The 20,387-nt window shown below is 39.6% G+C and overlaps 1 protein-coding gene across 14 annotated transcripts in view; it reads right to left on the reverse strand.

Annotated features, from left to right (window-relative positions):
* The window catches only part of PPP3CB (protein phosphatase 3 catalytic subunit beta), a 76,862-nt gene that overhangs the window by 25,230 nt on the left and 31,245 nt on the right, over positions 1-20,387 (reverse strand). For 9 of the 14 annotated variants that reach the window (XR_012803456.1, XM_075610996.1, XM_075611005.1 and 6 more), the window contains 11 exons: positions 19,925-20,125; positions 17,844-17,968; positions 15,904-16,015; positions 15,040-15,185; positions 11,365-11,504; positions 11,199-11,276; positions 11,007-11,101; positions 9,887-10,012; positions 7,471-7,548; positions 5,392-5,418; positions 3,779-3,863 (listed from right to left, as the gene is read on the reverse strand). Coding sequence is in view for 13 of the 14 variants with exons in the window: in XM_075610996.1 (XP_075467111.1) it covers positions 3,779-3,863; positions 5,392-5,418; positions 7,471-7,548; positions 9,887-10,012; positions 11,007-11,101; positions 11,199-11,276; positions 11,365-11,504; positions 15,040-15,185; positions 15,904-16,015; positions 17,844-17,968; positions 19,925-20,125 (1,213 nt within the window). In the remaining variant the exon portion in view is untranslated. The remainder of the gene's footprint in view (positions 1-3,778; positions 3,864-5,391; positions 5,419-7,470; positions 7,549-9,886; positions 10,013-11,006; positions 11,102-11,198; positions 11,277-11,364; positions 11,505-15,039; positions 15,186-15,903; positions 16,016-17,843; positions 17,969-19,924; positions 20,126-20,387) is intronic. The other 5 variants (XM_075610993.1, XM_075610997.1, XM_075610994.1 and 2 more) reach the window with 3 other exon arrangements.

Genomic DNA, 20,387 nt, shown 5'->3' on the forward strand with positions numbered 1-20,387 from the left:
GAAAACTAAAGAGTTAGAAACACAAATAGCTGAGCTCTCTGCCCTGCACAAACTTAATAAGCGGGATCACACGCTTAAACAACTTTTAGATGCCAAAATTAAACTTAATCTTCTCCTCACCTCCCAGGCTGAGAGGGAAATGGCGTGGTCGAAGCGTAAATTTTATGAAAAAGCGAACAAACCTGATACACTCCTTGCCAATAAGCTAAAAAAGAAGCTTCAAAATTACTCGATTCACGCAATTCGGAACCAAAGGGGAGACCTTACCTCCATACCTGGGAAAATGGTAGAGGAATTCAAAATTTATTATGAAAAACTATATAATGGAGACAAGGTCACCCACAACACTAAGACGGGTGAGTTATTAAACACCTTCCTGAAAGAGGCAAAATTACCAACCTTAGGAAGGGCGGAGAGAGAAGCGCTACAGGCGGACTTTACCTTGGAGGAAATTTTGGAAGTCATCAAAGCATTAAAACCGGCTAAGGCGCCGGGACCAGATGGCTTCTCTAATTTGTATTATAAGAAGTACGCCAAAATTCTAGCCCCACATATGCTAAAATTATTTAACGGCGTACTAGAGGGGGCCTCCTTCCCAGCACAAATGCTTCAGGCGTCCATCTCGGTGATCCACAAACCCGGAAAGGACCCGGCAGACTGTAAGAGCTACCGGCCCATTTCACTGATTAATTCTGATATCAAAATCTACTCCAAACTTATAGCGAACAGGGTGGGTAGTGTCCTTCCCGGGTTAATCCATGCAGATCAGGTGGGGTTTATCGGAGGAAGGCAAGCGGCAGACAACACCAGAAGAATCATTGACTTGATTGATCTGGCCCAAAAGAAAAATACACATTCTATGGTGCTAAGTCTGGACGCGGAGAAAGCCTTTGACAGAATAGACTGGCCCTACCTAACGGAGACTCTGAAGGCATTTGGCTTTGGAGGACGCCTAATGCGGGCCATCATGGCACTGTATGAGGGCCCAGCGGCGAGAGTGAGGCACCAGGGCTTTCCTTCTGAGCAATTCCATATAAAAAGTGGAACGAGACAGGGATGCCCGCTGTCGCCGTTGCTGTTTGCCCTTTGTATAGAGCCCTTGGCGGCGCACATTCGTAATAGCCCAGATATAACAGGCATTTCAGATGGAGAGCAAGAGTATAAGGCCGCTCTGTATGCGGATGATGTTATCCTAACACTATCTAAACCGCTCACGTCCCTTCCTAATGTATTTGAAATTCTGGGCAAATTTAACCATATTTCTGGCTTTAAGATTAATCAGTCTAAATCAGAAGCCCTCAATATAAATCTTCCCAAAGAAGTTGAAAAACTGATTGATCTCAACTTTAATTTTAAATGGCAACCCTCCGCTATCAAATATTTAGGGGTATATCTTACACGGGACTACAAAACTTTATATAAGGCAAACTTTCCCAGGTTAATAAAGGCGCTGGGGGAGGATCTCAGAGTATGGGCAAAAGGGGGCATCTCATGGATTGGAAGGATACACTGCGTGAAGATGAATCTCCTCCCAAGGATGTTATATCTTTTCCAGAGCCTACCTATACCATTGGTCCGCTCTGACATCCTCTCTCTTCAGTCAGCAATAATGAAATTCATTTGGAATAAGAAAAACCCAAGAATTGCTAAGGGTATTTTGACGAGACCCACATCCAGAGGAGGGCTAGCGGTACCTTGTTTGTTCGCTTACTACAAAGCGGCTCAATTGGCCCAAATTCTTCAATGGCACACAGACCCAAGCCTTAGGAGATGGGTAGAGTTGGAGAAAAAGTGTTGTGCACCAATTGACATCCAAACGCTGATCTGGTTGCCCAAGGGAAGGGCACGTCAGATCGGCACGCCGCTACAGACCATTGCCAATTCTATTCGGGTGTGGGAGGCCACCAAATTTAGTTGTAAATTAACCACAAAGGCATCACTCATGACGCCAATCATCGGCAACCCTGATTTCGCTCCGGGCCTGAACAGTAAAAACATGAAGTACTGGACACAAGCGGGCATTACCCGACTTAATGATCTGAGGGACAGGATACATATACAATCATTTGAACAAATCAAATCCGCAAAAAATATCCCAAATACAGAATTTTTTAGGTACCTCCAGATCAGAGATTTTTACAACAAAACTCCAATTAGACCAGCACGTACTAATTTCGAGCAGCTGTGTTCCAGAGATACGGACACAAGGGGACTCACATCTAGAATGTACAGGGAGGTGGTCTGTCCGAAGATGACAAGCGAGACCCGGTTACACTACATTCGACAGTGGGAGACTGACTTAGGGGAGACGCTAGAGGACGAGGAATGGGAGCAGATCACACAAGCAGCAGCTAAAAGCTCCATCTGTACCACACTAAAGGAGAACGCGTATAAGGTCCTGATGCGGTGGTACTACACCCCATCTAGATTAGCTAAATTTGTTGGGGGCTACTCCCCGCTCTGCCCAAAACAGTGCGGGGAGGTGGCTGACTTGCGACACATGCTGTGGTCCTGCACAAAAGTGGCCCCGATTTGGGAACAGATTAGAGATTGGTTACAGCGGATTCTCGGTTGGGAGATCCCCCTGGACCCGTGGTTGTTCCTACTGGGCAGGCGGGTCCAGGGTATGCCAAATGCGACGCACAAATTAATCGCGCATTTTGCAATAGCCACTAGATGCGAGATCGCAGCATTATGGAAGCAACCAGTAATTCCAGTTATCCCCAAGATTCGAAATCGGATTTGGCACGTTTGCCGGATGGAACAATTAACGAGTTTGGTTAATGACACCGGCACAAACTTCCTAAAAGTCTGGTCGCCTTGGCTGACACAGACAGACATCCCCGGGGTGGATGCCACCGCAATCCTGCTATAATAGGTACAGGCGCGTTCTCCTCTGGGGGTCAGAGCCCAGACGACGAATAGCGACGAACAGGTAGGTGACAGCCCCCAGGGTAGCAATCCAACACACCTAGTCTATAGGGATAACTCGGCATACTCGAGATGGAGACAATGAGGGATATCTACAAAGATAAGAAGCTTATAAGAGACTATACGTCGGTAGGCATACCCGGAGAAAACCCCTCCCCCCTTCTCCCCCCCTCCCTTGTCCATCGTCTAGTTTGTCTTGTTTGTCCTATATGTTTGCTTCTTGTTCCATATTGAGGCAGTTCAAATAGTCTAATGTATGATAGAAAAACTTTATTGGGATGCTTTAATACAATGGGCTGTGATACAATGTAAGAATCTGTGAACCCAATAAAGAAAAATTTGAAGTTGAAAAAAAAAAAATAATTTATTTAAACAGCATGGTAACGGGGACAAAAACACTGACGCGTTTCGGACAAGAAATGTCCTTTATCAAAGAGCCCTTTGGGGATTTGCTGACAAGAAACAGTGGAACAGTGGAACAGTGAGGAGAACCCTGCTTTGTGGAGTCCTTGTACGTTAACTCTTTATTGACTCCACTTTATGGGCAATCATGCTTTATTGAAGAATCACTGATCGTTATACACTGGGTCCAATACTCTCTTCAACTATATATGCTTCTACCTATAAACCATGATATGTGGACATTGATGCTTTACATGTGGATTTTTATTGTGTCTGAATCGGATTGAGCCTAACTTTCCTCTTCTGTTTGATACTGTCACTGAAATAACTTTGATTACCACTTGTCAAATGTAATTGGATTTGTTTTGTATTTGACAAGTTTATGTTCAATGTAAAAAACAGGTCATTTTTGTATGTCAAAATAAAATTAGGCATTTAGAATTACCTGAGCACAGAGAAGACTCTTGCCATCTTGCCGATTGCCCGAATTTTGTTCCTGATAATTTCTTTTCGAGCTGCAGCTGTACCTACTTTCAATGGAAGGAGAATCTCAAGCTCAGGAATACATAGAAACTCTAACACAACAGTACAACTTAGAAAGCAACACGGTCTTAAGACAATAATGGCCATAATACACTGCCACACGCTTTTAAAAGTTTGTTTTTCACAAACTTAGAATAGCTCGGGTTAAGTATGCTGGTAAATGCAAAAAGCTAAATTAAATAAGGAATAAAAATACAAGCAATGAACTGTAGAACTAAGGAAGTAAACATGTCAAATTATACTGCTAATAAAGGCTTATAGCCACGGTTCACACACAACTATCCCTTCAAAAAAGTTTAGATGTTAATTATGAGGTTCAAATATTAGCATGGTTGTTCAAGTGAAATTAGATATAAAAATGTGTGTTACAAGATTCCACAACACATATGAACAATAGCTATCATTTTTTTGATTAAATGAAATGCATGTGCCTTGGAGAATGCTATCGAACAGTATGTACAATAGCCTAGTATTCGATTACTCTAGGATTCCAAGACAGAAGTGCTGTAGCAGAATGTTGGCAGGTGTCTATTAGGGTTTGCAGGTGCCATTTTCGTAGGCTGTGATGAAGACTTGGGGCAAGTAGGACAATACATTTCAATAAATATGCTTTCATGTATACCTGTATTGTCATCTGACAGGTTAGAAAGATAAGTCATTTTATGTTCTATCTAGGATCAAAACAGAAAATGTATCCATGGACAAATATTTGGTTGTATACTGTTCAATTGCAGGTTTTCCTTTTATTACATCTTACAAAAGCACCAAGTTACAAAACTCGGCTTATACCTTTTCGCTCAAAAACCTAAAAATATTTGTCCTCAGTATATTAGCATTGTTTGTTTTCATTATGTCCACAACATCAGGTTTAAATTAATATAGCAGCTACGGTTGCAACCATTTTAAGATGTAAAAATATTTCAGATTACATTTACAATTGTAATTTTTATTTCTAACTCAACAAATATATGTAATGTGTTCGCCTCAAATTAAACAATCATCAATCTACTGGAAGGGGTAACCACAATCCAACCATTCTCCTCTCCCCCCCCAGAAGACACAAGTGGAAACCAATAATCTAAATAATGGACATTAACATATAAACACTTGACATGCGCAACCTACAAAATAAATAAATTTAAATAAATTGCCAGTAATAAAACAGTGGGAAGACAGACAAATAAAAATAACCCCTAATCATGCAGGTCTAGAGTCACGGAAGGTTAAACATATGGAAATCTACAAATAAAAGAGGAATGGATGGGGGGAGGGAGAAATGTCATGCACAGAAAGACAGATGTCTAGGAATACGACTTCTAATGGATGCAAAAACGCCAATTATATTAAAATGCTTGTGGGAAACTGAACTGTGAGCACTAAAGAAAATGCTTCTAAAATAAATGCTACATGGAAAAAAAAAAATCACATGTAACACGCTTTAAAACGGCGTTGTGTAGGAACCCAAAAAATGTGGAAGTCATATTTCAAAACAATAGTGCTCTGTCTGGTCTGTACCTTTTTTATTGCCATATATGAGTCGTTCTTCAGATGGAGAGTCCAGAAAAAAAAAAAGGAAGTGAATGATGGAGAGACAGGTGAATGAGACAAATAAGAAAATAAAGATATTTTATTTGGCACTGGCTGTGATGCTGGATAGGTTAGAAAAAAATTGAATAAAAAAGGAGCGATACACAGCTGCAACTCTAATAATTCTGTTTAAATGGGGTGATTATGTACACAGGACTTGAATTCAGGGCCAAAAAAAAGAATTTAGATGAGTGATGTTCAAATAGGTGCTTGTGTGACGTGTAGCTAAACAATGAAAAGGGACAGAATAAAAATGTCAACAGTGAAGAGGCAAGTATAGAAAGTGCTTCAACAATTGGAGAAGTAGATTACAAAACAAGAGTTTATGTATTTTATATATCAGCAAGACAATGCTTAGATTCGCTGATAACGTTCACGCAGTGAGTGCACAATACCATGTCTTTCCTATACTACATTTTTTCCCAGCTTGTCAATGGCCTTCTTACAGTCACCAAATTGAATGTGGAACGGACAGCCAATTCAATTGCATGTAAATGACTAAATGTTTGAAAAATACAGGACGATTAATGGAACACAGATTTCATTTTGCAGCTTCTGCATTTGCTACTCTGACCAAATAATAATATGAACATTTACAACAAGTATTTCTATTCAGGTTCATGGTTGATGAAAGTTTGAAAATCTATATTAGCATTCAGTTATCACCTTCTTAACCTTTTCATTGCCACAGGAGCAATTGCGGAGTATAGAGATAAAATGACCTAACATTAAAGGCAGGGGTGGGCAACTCCAGCCCCCAAGGGCCACTTCGACTGAGCCACCTATGCTGCAGCAGGGATATCCCTGACCTGTTGGTGGCCCTTGAGGACTGGAGTTGTCCACCCCTGCTAAAGGTGTAGTCATGCTTAGTGTCTAGATATAATTATTCAGCTTAAGAAAACCTACAAGAGGATTGTTTTGTATATTTAGTGATAGTTATTAGGCTGTGCACATGCTGGCTAACAGGCACACATTTGCCAAACAAATAAAATGTTGTTCAAACTATAAAAACTCTTAAAGCAGCAGTTTCCTCTGGGTACCCACCTTCCTTTACAAGTATTGCAAGAAGGGGGTCTCTGAAGTTTAACCGCGTTCATTTCAGCTTCGGAGACCCCCTGCTTCCCGTGATGCCTACCGGTGAAGGTGTGGTTGGTACTTTCTGGATGTTTAAAATCACTGCATTATGTGGGACAATAGGAAGCTGTAATCATATGATGTTGCTGCTTCATATTGTCCCACGTCACACTGGAGAAGTAAACCTCAATTTAGTTCCCCCTGGAGGGAACTGTACCGGTGGCAGCTACCCCAGTAATCATCTCAGGAGCAGAAATTAATGTGGTTCAACTTACTTTCTTTTTTTTCCCCCTCAAACATTTTTATTAGGCATTAGTAAATTTTACAGACATTGCTGTACAAATATAGCCCAATACAATAAAAAGTTTTTCAAGTTGGAGAGGTACCATTGGAGGTATCCGCTCGAGGGGGGAACTGGCCCCCAGGACCTCAACTTGCTTTCTTAACATGAAAACAAAAAAGCGCCTTTAAAAAAAAGTGTACACATTGTAACATGCTCAAGTGCTTTCACTTGACTGATACTTCAATATACATTGTTGAGTGGGACTGACCTTTAAACCCTATGGAATGAACTCCAACTACAATGTATGGGCGACATTCTGGTAAGAGGAAGACAGAACTATTTATTTACTTAGGGATACTGTACTTCCAGTTTTTTTGGGGGGTGGAGGAACCTGAATCAGAACTTTTCAATCCCATTAAGGAGTGAGGCAAACTTATCAGTGAGAGACTTGTTTTACATTGTAGAATATACATGATACAAATAAACACACATCTTTGACTCCAACTCAATATGATGTTAAACATTGTTGCCCTCGCATAAGATGATTTTGGATCCATTCTTGAATCAGAGGGAGGACACTTTACAGAATATTGAAGGGCTTTAGTCTCGTGTTATTGCAAATTATTAAAGTGATTTTAAAATGATCCTACCGTCAAATTGGTCTTCACCCTCTGTCATCAGTTCATCATCTGAGCAAATGCTCAGAACATTCACCAACATCTCCGTTACTGCAGGACAAAAGGTAATTTTAGAAAAGTAGTTCCATTGCGTGACAGGATTCGACATGTAAAAATATTCATTTAACACAATTTTTTTTTATATTATATATATATAAAAATTTCATGTTAAATTAATATTTTAACATGTGGAATTTACATACGAGTTATTATTAATGGCCTATATGCCACATTTAGTTTTGTGCTAAAAGCAGTGGTTCACGTTCTGGATTTATCCCCCAAAATTAACCTGCTTCATTATGAAGACAGGAAACAACCATTTTTTTAAATATTTAACCAGGAAAGATACAATTCAGCACTAAATAAAACCACATTTAGTAATGTATCTGGCACATATAGCTTTTGTGATGTAGGCATTTAGGGAGCGCAGAATCATGTATGGGGAAAAAAAAAAAAAAAAAAAAAAAAGTGCAGGATTGTTCAAAATCCAGTTATCTCTTGCAATTAAGTGTAAAATGAACGGAGCCAAAACTCACATGGTCCCAAAAGGACAAGAGGCATTGAATGGTATCTTTTCAGGCGTTACCCAGTCAGCCTTGATACCACCTGGGCCACACAGCAGTAGTGAAGAATCTGTGGGAAATCAAAGAGCCCTCTCGGACTGCAAGTATTACACAGAGAGAACCCGTGCAAAAAATATTTATGTAATAAAAGGGATAAAAACAAATGCACACTTACATCTAGTATAGTGTGTAGCAGCTCACAACAGAGTAAATACTCTGTGCTTTCGACACCGTCTTCTCGGCGTCTGCAGCTGTTCGAAATCTCTGCTTCTGCACTCGGCTAGCAGGTCACGGCATCAGCGATTTAGCAAAACGCGTTGAGCCGTGTTTCACTACCAGAGGCAGCAAGACGCAGGCCGACTTCTCACGGCAATTCTATCAGCTGACGTCGAGAACTGCTAGCCGGGTCCGGAAACAGAGATTTTGAACGCTGCAGACGTCGTGAAGACAGTGTCGATCACGCCAAGTATTTACTCTGTTGTGAGCTGCTACACACAATCCTAGATGCAAGTGTGCATTTGTTTTTATCCCTTTTATTACACAAATATTTTTACACGCTATCTCTGTATAATACTTGCGTTCCAAGAGGGCTGTCGGATTTCCCACAGATTCTTCACTACTGCTGTGTGGCTCAGTTGGGACAGAGGCCGACAGGGGAAAGCCAAAAAGATACCATTCAGTGCCTCTTGTGCTTTTAGGGCCATGTGAGTTTTGGCTCTGTTAATTATTCACTTAATTGCAAGAGATTCATGATTTTTGGACAATCCTGCGCTGTGTTTTTCTTTTTATGTCCCCATACATGATTCTGTGCTTCCTAAACACCTACATCATGATTTCTACAAGGATCCAAGGATGATTCTCCATGGTTGAGCAGCATATCACATTTTATCTTTTATATATACACTTTTCGACACACCATTGTTTATGTAGCTTTTTCAGAATAGTGTTTTTTTCATCTACATATAGCTTTTGATTGGAGAGTGGAATGGAAAGTAGGAGTTATTGTAAAAGTTAATGCAGCATATCATAGCTAATGAAACAATGACAACGGCAAAGGTGTTACTTGGTTGACCGCTTTTATTTTACTGCAATATCTGTCCGTGTGTGTATTACACTAACTTTGCATATATGTATATCTTTATTTATATAGTGCCATCTATGTACACAGAGCTCCACAGCAAAAATGGACAACAAAATAATAGTAATTAGCGCTTCAAACAGAAGTAAACATTAGGGAAAGCAGCCCTACCCTCAATAGCTTACAATTTAAGTTTGTAGGGAGAAACTTAGAGACACCTTTAAAATAGGTTTTAAAATGTGACGCCCTACATAGCATATTACAAACCTATTTGTTCCTAGTCATGTTTGATTATCTTTCAATTCTAATTTAAAAAGTCTGCCGTAGTGTTACATAGCAAACTCTTGCTCCACCCCAACAGGCAGCGCTGAGCTGGTTTCCATGCAGGCTTCACACAAGCCGATCACACAAGACTGATGAGGCTCTTGATATCTAAAAAAACACCTTCACAAAACTGAAGGTATAGAAGTGATGTTAATTTCAGTTTGGGGCTTACTTTGGTAGGAATAAAACACAGTTTAAAAGTCAACTAAAAAAATAGAATGGTGAAGACAAGCACCAAAATATTACATAGTATGGCAGAGAAATAATATAAAAAAATAGACAAGGGAAACTGCTCCTTTGACTCTGCCACTGACTGAGCCACCTGTGCTAGAGCGGGGATATCCTGAAAACCTGACCTGTTGGCGGCTTTAAAGACAGGAGTTGCCCACCCCCGAGCTAAAGATGCCAGTAATCAAAACTACACCTTTTTCTCCAACAAAAGGCAAGGACCACGTGAAGACATCCATGAAATTCGGCAACCAGTATGGATGTGGTGAGCAGTTGAACTGTCGAATATTCATCACATTATTTTCATACTTTAATACAGCAGCTGTAATGTGAGTTTGGAAATTATTGTAAGTATTGTAACCGCTAAAAAAAAACAAAAAAACAAAAAAACACAATCATAAAAGTCAACTTTAGTCCAATATGTTTGCATTCACCTTAAATTAGGTGATTAAAAGCTATATTGTCAAGTCTGATGTTAATTATTTAGATACTTTGCATTTATTTGCAAACAGAGTTGTTAACTAGAAAATCAGTGTGACGACATCTAGAGTCCGATGCAATCATTCATTGCCTGATTGGGAACTGTGCATTGTAGAACAATGTATCACCAACCATTTTAAGTACAAGTAGGAATTTTGCTACAAAAAGACATACCCTGCACGGGCAGCCAACTCCAGTCCTCAAGGAACACCACCAGGCCAGGTATTAGGGATACCATTCTGAATGAGCCCCTTGTGCTTAAGTAGGCATACCCTTAAAACCTGACCTGTTGGTGGCCCCTGAGTACTGGTGTTGGCCATGCCTGCCCTACTGTATGTGGCAATTTCTCAAGTTTACATAACTAAACATATGCTGAAAATTGTGCAACCTAGGAAATTATACATTTCTGTAGATGTCTGGAGTCAGTTAACATTATTTTTTTGTCTGTTTCCCTGTTACGTATTTGACCAAAATACAGCAAAAAGTTACTATAGACAATAGTATAGCAAGAATGCAATAAAACTGCCAATGAGGCGGGAGATGGAAATATAGCTGTTTTACTCCAGTGCACCAATTACTTCAATTTCGTTCCCACTCGCTCTTGAAAATAAAAGGCGTTTGCTTGTAATACATCTGAAATAGTGTAGATAAACATTTCACGAATAACCCACAAATATGGATTTCAAACATATTGGAATCAAATATGATTTTAAGAAGCCCCCCACCCCCCCCATTTTAATGATTGCAACATCTCAGATATAGATATCTCTCTCTGTCTAAGACTGAATATGCCACTGTACACTTTGAAATACTAAAAGATAGCAAAGAAAATGTACCTTTGTTATTGTAGACATCTAAGTAATTAGGTGCTGAAAATATTGTTATTAATGCAGGAAACCCTGTAGTTTGACTTTTTCTGTACATTCGGTAACTGCAAAGCATGGAAAGAGTGATTAGTCCGTACACAAAAACAAAAAGCTTTGAAAAGGAGTGTGCTCTGAAATAGTCACATGATGTAAAGCGCTTACCCGGCATCCTGTGCTTCATGCGCTCTAATCACTGACAGCAAGTTATTATTTTGCAAAAACTCGCACACAGCTGGGTAGCTATTAAAAAACGTAAACACAAATCTATTACGACCGGAAGCATTTAAGGCTTGTGCAATACAATCAATGTTGGAAATCGTGTACTTGCCTATAAAAGTAGGAGCACCCTCTGACTGTATTATGACCAAAATGTTCTTGTGACTTTTCGCTTCCAAAGTCTTCTGAAGGATCGGACCATAACAAGTCACACATTGGCCCAAAAGCTGGAGGCTCTTTGAACCGATCTAACTGTTATTTAAAAAAAAGAAAAAACATAATAAATGCTTTTTTCCTTCTATGAACTAACTGAAAACGAATTCTTACTACAAGTAAAATTCTCGTACTTATGGGGTCATTCTAAATAGTCCACGATGTCCGTTTGAGACGTATTCGCTAGAAAATTCCTAATGAACAGCCACTTCGGAGTACATAGAATTACTTGCGTAATTGGTCAAATGTTCACCATTTCAAAACGTAAGACCTGATGAATTTTTTTTAGGTTCATCAGCCAACTGAGAGTGAGCTGGTCCTGCAATTTCATTGCAGTGAAGCCAATAAAGACCATAATAAAATATATATACTCCCCTTCCCCCTCCATGCTGTTCCTTGTCACTGTTTTATTAACCTTCCAATGTATTCAAACACCACTTACTCACCCTACCTTATCTACAGTACATCTGTTGTTTTTTTGTTTTTTTTAATTTCTGCTTTCCTAACCTTTGTTTTAGCCATAGATTCCTTTGTTAATCAGTATTGCAGACCTGAGGAAGAGAGGAGAACTCTGGAAAGCTTGTTCTATGACAAAATGTTAGTACAAATAAAAAAATCACCACCTAAAACTGAAGAACTCATTTATTCTGCACTATCGCAACTGGATGAACACGGCTATTTCCGTTTTATTTATAAATGGTAGAAAAGACAGCCCGAAAGATCCAGGTAACCATAGAGGTTGAAAGAGTGGCACTTGTTACTTTGCTGCCCCTTCAATCACCTCATGATAGATTTCTTTTCTTAACGTACAAATTGTGATATTGCTCAACAGAGCTTTATTTCTTAGTTGTGTTTACTTAGTCTCTTTTCTTCATGAACTACAATAATCTAATCGATAGAGAGATGATAGAGAGAGATATGAGAGAGAGATATGAGAGAGATATGAATATATAGATAGATCATATACAAACATTACTGCAACCAGTCAAATCTTTTATACATTTTGTGGAGCAAGTAAAAGTTAACTCAACAATCTTCAAGATGGTTAAGCGCAGATTGGATCACAAGTTACAGTGTGCTATGTAATTTGCAGTTCCAACCAGTATTCAGATTTTGTATACATGCCATGTTCATGTAGCCAACATTGTATGTTCACGAATAACCGCCTGATCTCAGATAGTTTTGTTGGTCTGTTACCTTAAAATCTTGTTATGTTCTGCTTGGAGTTGAGCAATATTTTGATAGGACAACCGATATCACGGTAATTAGAAGAGACGTAAAGTCAATGTGTAAATGTATTATTGCAGTTGTAGCCAAGTGCCCCTGGCTATAGCCTTGTACTGGCCTCAACTCTAATTCCTGTCGGAACAGGCAGTTTTGGGGTTACACTCTTGCGCAGGGCCTAGCCTGCAGTTGCAGCCTGGATGGGTACTAGGTTGCCTTATCCAAGGGCAGGCCTAAACCGGCAGTTGGAGTGTCATACCTGGGGAGGGTACTGACTGGGTCACATGTATATGGTGTGATGCCTGTCAGTACCTGGACCTGCCCTGTTATGTTATGTTATGTTATAGGGTTACAAGCCCTTCCCCCGGGTATAAAAGCTGACACTCCACCAACATGAGGTGGTTAATTATGGGACAGTGTGATACCCTTTTCCCTATTAGAGGGTCAAGGAGTTTGGGAGGAGCTCTTGGGGCCTCAAGCCCCTGGGGTCTGCTTCAGGGCTGGAGAGGTGTCATGCTGTTACGCAATAAAACTGCCGATAGACCAACTATGGTGTGTGGTTATTGTAGAAGAATATTGCCTGTGGGGACCATCCTGTATCCAGCAGGATCCTCATGGGATGGAGTCGCTGCACAGTAAGAGCCAAGAGAAAGCCTGTCCTGTTGCTGCTCCCAAACTACAACTGCAGAGCCACTCAGACCTCCTGAACCAGCAGGCGAGCTACAGTACCCAGGGAAAACACCCATGTAGTGGCCCGATCTTCTGTGGCACTGGGGAACAGGTGCTACACAGTATTGCAATCAGCCATGGGATTCACTGATGTTTCACGCACAGCTGGGTGACTTGCAGTTTAAGGAGCAGAAGCTTTAAAGAAGACAGTTGCCAGTGCAGCACACCTCCCTTTACCTTGAGGATCGCTTTGCCCTGTGTTTACCCCATTCCCTTCATTTCCTTCCATACCCCCATCTCTGATACCAAGGGATAAGGCGAAGTACAGACATTTTATTTTAAAATGCAGTTCACTTTCAATCTTAACTAAATATTACAACAAAAAAACTTCCACAATTAAATTTGAAAGCATTTTTTTTAATAGTAAATGTACAAACTTACGTTATTGGGGTCTTTTTTTATTGCTTATGTTTAGTGTTCTTATAGTGTTCTCTATTCATATAATGGGAAATGTTTTCTTATTGTCGGAGTTCTGCTATGGAAAGTCTGATATTTAATTTGCAAGTGTTGTAATTTTGGTATGTTCATATCCTGCTCAGCATTGGAGAAGCATTACTTTACGTGTGTGGTATGTCTGAGGAAGGGGCTATGTTCCCTGAAATTTTACATTTTTTGTCTGCTACATCATGAAGTCAACTTCTGCCTTTTTTTTGCAAATAATCTGTGTGCCGCCATCTTTTGGATATTGTACTATGGATATGGCTCTACTTGGAATATACGGGCACTGGTGGGCCAGATTGCACCAGAACTAAAGCTTTTCTTAAGCAACCTACAGATGCAGCCAAAAGTATTAGATCACTTGCCTTGGAAAATCTGGGGCAATCTCCCAACATTTCTGTGAGATTTCTGCAGCCAGACTAATGGCCCATCGGATTAACACAGCAGGGGTCCCTGCAGTCCCATTCAGTTTGAATGGGACTGCAGGGACCCCTGCTGTGTTAATCTGATGGGTCATTAGTAATCTCACAGAAATGTTGAGGCATGTACTGTGAGATGCCTTTGTTTTTACCCAGGAAAGTGATCGGATACTGGTGGCTGCATCTGTATAAGCAATAGGAGTGCCTCTTTGTATCTATATATTGCTGCTGTTTTGTGCCAGATGTTTAACATGTATAAAATTATGGTTGATTCTTAGTTCTAATATTACAACCGAAAAGTTATTTTTGCAGTTACAATATGGCTGAATACAGCAGTCTAACTATGGGAGGTAATGGATCTAATCAATGCATTGTTCCTCCCAGTACAGCATCCAAAGTAATCAAATGTTTACCTCAATCCATTTTTAACAAAAAATGATGTTCAATACATATGAATAAATTATCAGAAGGCCTTTGCAGATATGCTCTATTGCCCTATTTGTGCATGCTAATGATGTGTAGCTCATTGTAAAGACAGTGCTCAAATCAGGTTTTATTGAAGGCTGCTATGGATAACTAGAATTTCATACCCCGCTGCATGTCTACTTGCAGTTCCATATTGTAATCTTTGTATTGTCCTACTGATAAACACTTTAAAAAAACAAACAACTTCAAAATAAGCTACATTTCCACTGAATTTACTAGTGACTGTAAAATGTAACCTAAAAACTCAATAACACCATAAAAATTTTAAAAATACTCACTCTTTTAATGTCATCTAATGTGTGTATTTCTGGGGAAAGTCCACCATGAACACATAGAAACTGTTGGTTTAAAAGTGCAGCTACAGGAAGGCAATCAAAAGCTTCCATACAAGCCTCATAGACGCTCTCTGAATATTTTATTTTACCTAAGGAAAAATACACATTTACAGTAAAATCTTAAACGAAATAAGTTTCCCCCCACCTTATTTCCGCCCCACAAATTGGTTTAATAGTTACGTCCATTAAAGTTTATATAAAACTTTGTTAGAAGCTAAAATCAAACAATTAATACTAAATGTCACATTTACCATTGCATTTATGATTTAACATGGCAGTGTTCGTAAATGTAGTTTTAAATTCCTATTTTTGCAACGCAAACTGTTTGATCAACTATACACTAAAATCCCATCCGTTTGTTTGCTCAAAGTCAACCCTTCATATTAGATAGAGCATGTCTGGTTGAGAAGCACAAAATAAAATAAAAAAAATGAATGCAATGTTTTGACATAATATGGATGAAGCACAGAACGGATTTTAATGGAGACAAGAGATACGCAATGAAAAAGTGTTGTCTTGGTTCTCGTAGTCAAGGCACTTTGAAGTCTATTAATGTCACCAAGTAAAAGCTCAACAGCCATATTAAATGCATGTGTTGGGACTATTTTTATAGGAATACAATACAGTTAAAAAATTAAATACATCAGTGAGAAGGGGAAAAATTAGGGATGACAACTTTTTGTATATTAACGTAAATGTTTGCTAACATGACAAAGGACCTACAGCCTTTAAGTGGAAAATGTCAGGTAGGAATTCATTGTGAGAACACCAACACTAGCAATATTACACAGGAAGGAGAATACTTACATTCTTGCTTAAAAGTGAAATATTCGGTGAGGTGTCTGCATTCATGATTGCCTCTCAAAAGAAACAGCGTGTTGGGGTATAGTATCTTTAGAACCCATAAATACAATACACACTGGTGGAAAAGGGGAAAAAATACATGTATAGATAAGTGCAAAACACAAAATTGTATGATTACTAGTTTACGCATTCGAATTGAAAAGGCATTTTATTTATTTTCAATATGTACACAGATGTTCCTTTTGGTTATATTTTAAATACCCTTTGCAATATATTTAAAGGATTGCCGCTAAAGAACGTAATACTTATTGCTCGATATAGATATATACACATAGATATAGATATATATACATACACACAAGAGGAATACAGAGACATATTACAGCTCTACTCAGCTTCTCCTGCTTCTAGATATTAATCATGAGCAAATCCCTGTGTCAGTGCCACTCTGCTTCCAACTAATGTTGCAGTAATTGTTTAGCTAACTAATCGTCAACCATGATTATAAGATAAAGACAAAACAAATTTTATATTCAGAATGTCGTACTTTTAAGTACTGTAAGTAGGAAGAGGGGAGCCCAAACTAGTCTGCAAGTGGCAGTTACCCCAAATATGACCTATTTTGGAAGTAAGCCCCATGTAATGTCGTTTAAAGCAAATTACCAATTTTTTTTTAACAAACCTTTTTTTAAATGTAAAAAAGGCATCAAAGCCTGCAGTAGTGTTCACATGACAACTCCTAATGTTTACACTCACTTCCTCCACTCCACCAGGAAGACTACAAAGGATCTCTCACAGTAAGGTACTTTGCAAGGCTTCATAACTTGCTGTGCCTCAATTATAAAAGCTATTCATTTCACGAATCAACCCTTTCAGTGCCGGAGAGTTGTGCCACCTCAGGGACCACAGACCCTCCAGCACTTAAGCATCAAGGGACCGCTCTTCGGAACAATCATATGATCTATTTTTGTTTCCGGACACTGGTCCTGATGTGACCAAGGGAGCAGCCCTTCGTTCAGTGTGGTATGCAATGAGCACAGAGTAAAGTCCCATAAAAACGAGCAGGGGTCATTGACGTACAGTATAGGTCATAAGAGTCCCAAAGGTAACACTTTTCTTGACGTACACCATACGTGATTAGGGCACTGAAGGGGGTTAACAAAGAAATATTTTGGTCAATTGTATTTATTAGGTAATTCAGCTTGCAAACAAAAGGCGTTGGTTGCATTGTGCACTGTCGAGAAACTTGTCCAATTAAAGATGTCCAACTGCCCAGATTCAGCCACACAAAAATATAAAAATCATGCTCATTACTTAAGTAAAATGCCTTTAAGTATTCTAAAACCATAAATACTGTACTGTGCAATTACTGACGTGAATTTATAGCACGTGACAAATTATACATGTCCTACTTCCAAATGGAAGACTGACATTTTTGGGGTAAATACATTGCAAATGATACAGCACTCAAATCTCAAACATCTTGATTGTGCAGGGTCATTTATAACGACCCCCCAATACAGGGTAACCTGTACAAATACTGCTAAGAAATACTATTTGAGCAAAGTTCAACGTGAAAGTTCAGTTCATGGGACAATGCATGACCATGGTCTTTAGATTTATTTTTAATTCCCCATTTTTTCCCTCAAATAGATACTGCTCATGCTAAGGACCTGTAGTACTACAGTGCCAATACAACCACCCCGTTATGCAGAAAAATACAAGAAACAAAAAGGCGAAATCATGGCAAATTAAAGACTTATTTTTCCTTGATAGTTTATCATTTGCAATAATTTGTCCAGTTAAATTTTCACAGAACAAAAAAATAAATAAATAAAAATACATTCTTTCTGAAGTAACCAAGTTATCTGTTGGTTATTTGTTTCAAAAATGTGATTTTCTTATACACCATATGTAAAAAGAAAATGAAACGCAGGATTTACCTCTATACTAAAATAACCTCTGTCTACGTAGTCCCCAAGGAAGAGGTATCTTGTGTTAGCTGGTGATCCTCCCACTTCGAACAACTTCATCAAGTCAAAGAACTGCCCATGAATATCACCACAAACTGTGACAGAAAAGGATGAGTAATGAACATCTAACAACATGTCCTCAATCACCGTCATCCCATTTAATATCACTTGTGTTTTTTTATTATTTACATTACGAGAAATAAATGAATACCTGAAAATTAAAGAAATGTTTGAAAAGAAGTCCCCAATCCCCCCAAATTGACAAAAAAAAGACATTCATTTACTAATGGTAGTAGTGTAACCTTAACCTTTTGAAATTGTTAGCCTCACTTTTTGTAGTATCCTGATCCCCCCAACACTGCAAAACATTGTAATACCTAGTTCACCTATGTAAAAGTGAATGAAAAATCTAAACAAAAATTATTTTTTCTAAACATAAAAATGAGAGTATAGCAAGCTCTTTAGGACAGGCTGTCCATATGTTTAGGTCTTCTATAGCAGCGGTGCGCAAACTGTGGGGCGCGACCCCCAGGGGGGGCGCGACACTGCCGACGGGGGGCGCGGGGTTTACAGAGGCCCCGCGCGCTTCCCGAAGGCACTTAAATTAAGTGCCGGGGGAGCTGCAGGGCCTCTGTAAACCTAACTTACCGTGGCTCCGGCGGCTTCCTCCCTGCGGCGCCATGGCAACGCGGCGTCAAAATGACGCCGCGAGGTCATGTGACGTCACGTTGCTATGGCAACGTGACGTCATTACGCCGGAGCGCGGGTAAGTTGGGGTTGGGGGGGGCGCGGGAGCGAGGGGACAGCCATCAGGGGGGCGCAGGGAAAAAAGTTTGCGCCCCCCTGTTCTATAGTATCCATGTAAATAGTACACTGTAGTTGGTGCTTTATAACTTTAAATGCTCTTCTTAAAAATACAGTTACAGACATACCCCAGTTTAAGGACACTCACTTTAAGTACACTCGCGAGTAAGGACATATCACCCAATAGGCAAACGGCAGCTCACGCATGCATGCGCCTGTCAGCACGTCCTGAACAGCAATACCGGCTCCCTACCTTTACCGAAGCTGTGTGCAAGTGGGGAGACTATAGAGCCGGTTACAAATGTGTTATTAACATCAGTTATACACATGATGTTTGCAGTAAAGTACGTGCATTGTAAAGTGGAAAAAAGGGAGTGCTTCACTTTAAGTACATTTTCGCTTTACATACATGCTCCGGTCCATGTATGGTACTCATTATCTAGGGGGTGATTGGGTCGACCTCATTATGCCATGTGTTAACTCCTGAAGCAATTACATGACCCAGGACTGAAGAGGTTCAGTGGCCCGCTGGTGGCGCCGGGCCTCAAGTCCTCTATTAAGGAAGGTTTAATTCAACCTTGATTTTAAACATTAACCCACATTCATCCTTTGATTTGTAGTTATGTGCTTCAAAAAACAACAGAACTCCAAACCCCAGAATGCTACAAGATGTTGGTGCAAATCTGGTACCACTTCATTATAAGACAGCATCCTTTAAAATGATTTACTTCATTCTCTAGAGGCCACGCCAGGGCTCAGATTAATCAAGCTCTGATATGGGGTATCACACTTGATCCTGCGTAATAGTCATTCAAGTAGCAATTAACGCTGAATCAGGGTGCCATAAACCGCATCAGAATCTGCCCTGAAGAGCCTTAAGACCAAACAGCCTAGCTAAACCCACATCTTCAACAAAAGGCTCTCTGTGATTGCTAAGGTAAAGCAGTCACGATCATCTTGTTGTTGAATCATGTATTCTGTAACTTTTGCTCCTAAACTTATTTTATAGGCTTCAAATTGTTGTGGGTCATCTTCCTTGATCGTTGAGACGGTGTGATGCTCTTATTGTATGTTTATTAGAACCCTGCTAGGTTCTAATTCTGGGATTTTTACATTTCTGTACAAGGCCCCGAGACGGGCCAGGATGCCAATACCAAGAGTGGCCAATGGAAGTTTGAGAATCACTCTTGATACATTAAAACTCTGCTCATTTGTTTATGGAGATCTGAAACATCAGTACATTTTACCTGTAATTGGGGCTTCTACTTCGATCATGGTCTTCTCTTGTCGGAGAATTTCAGCACCCTCGTTGATAATCCTAAGTGCAATTTCTTCATCTACCCGGCCCTCTTTTATTAAGTGGTTTTTAAGAATGTCAACTCTGGGCTTTCCATCAGTGTCAAACACTTCATCTGATGTTAACCGATGTGTAGGGGGAAAAGGGACAGCTATCATTAGAGAGTGAAAAAAGAAAATGTCGTTAGGTAGAATCAACACCACACATAGCAACAACATAAAACTAAATGGCAGTTCGAACAGTCAACAAAACATAAAAACAAAAAACATGCAATTATTTGTTGCGACAGGAAATTATTTGCAATTATTTGCGCTGACAGGAAAGGTAAAAACTTTGCAAAGGAGTCATTGCTAAATGACGTTTGTCATTTAAGGTGAAATAAGTTTAAAAAATAAAAAGTACTAAAAAGTAGT

Source organism: Ascaphus truei, chromosome 8 (assembly GCF_040206685.1).
Source record: "Ascaphus truei isolate aAscTru1 chromosome 8, aAscTru1.hap1, whole genome shotgun sequence".
In the NCBI taxonomy this organism is placed as follows: domain Eukaryota; kingdom Metazoa; phylum Chordata; class Amphibia; order Anura; family Ascaphidae; genus Ascaphus; species Ascaphus truei.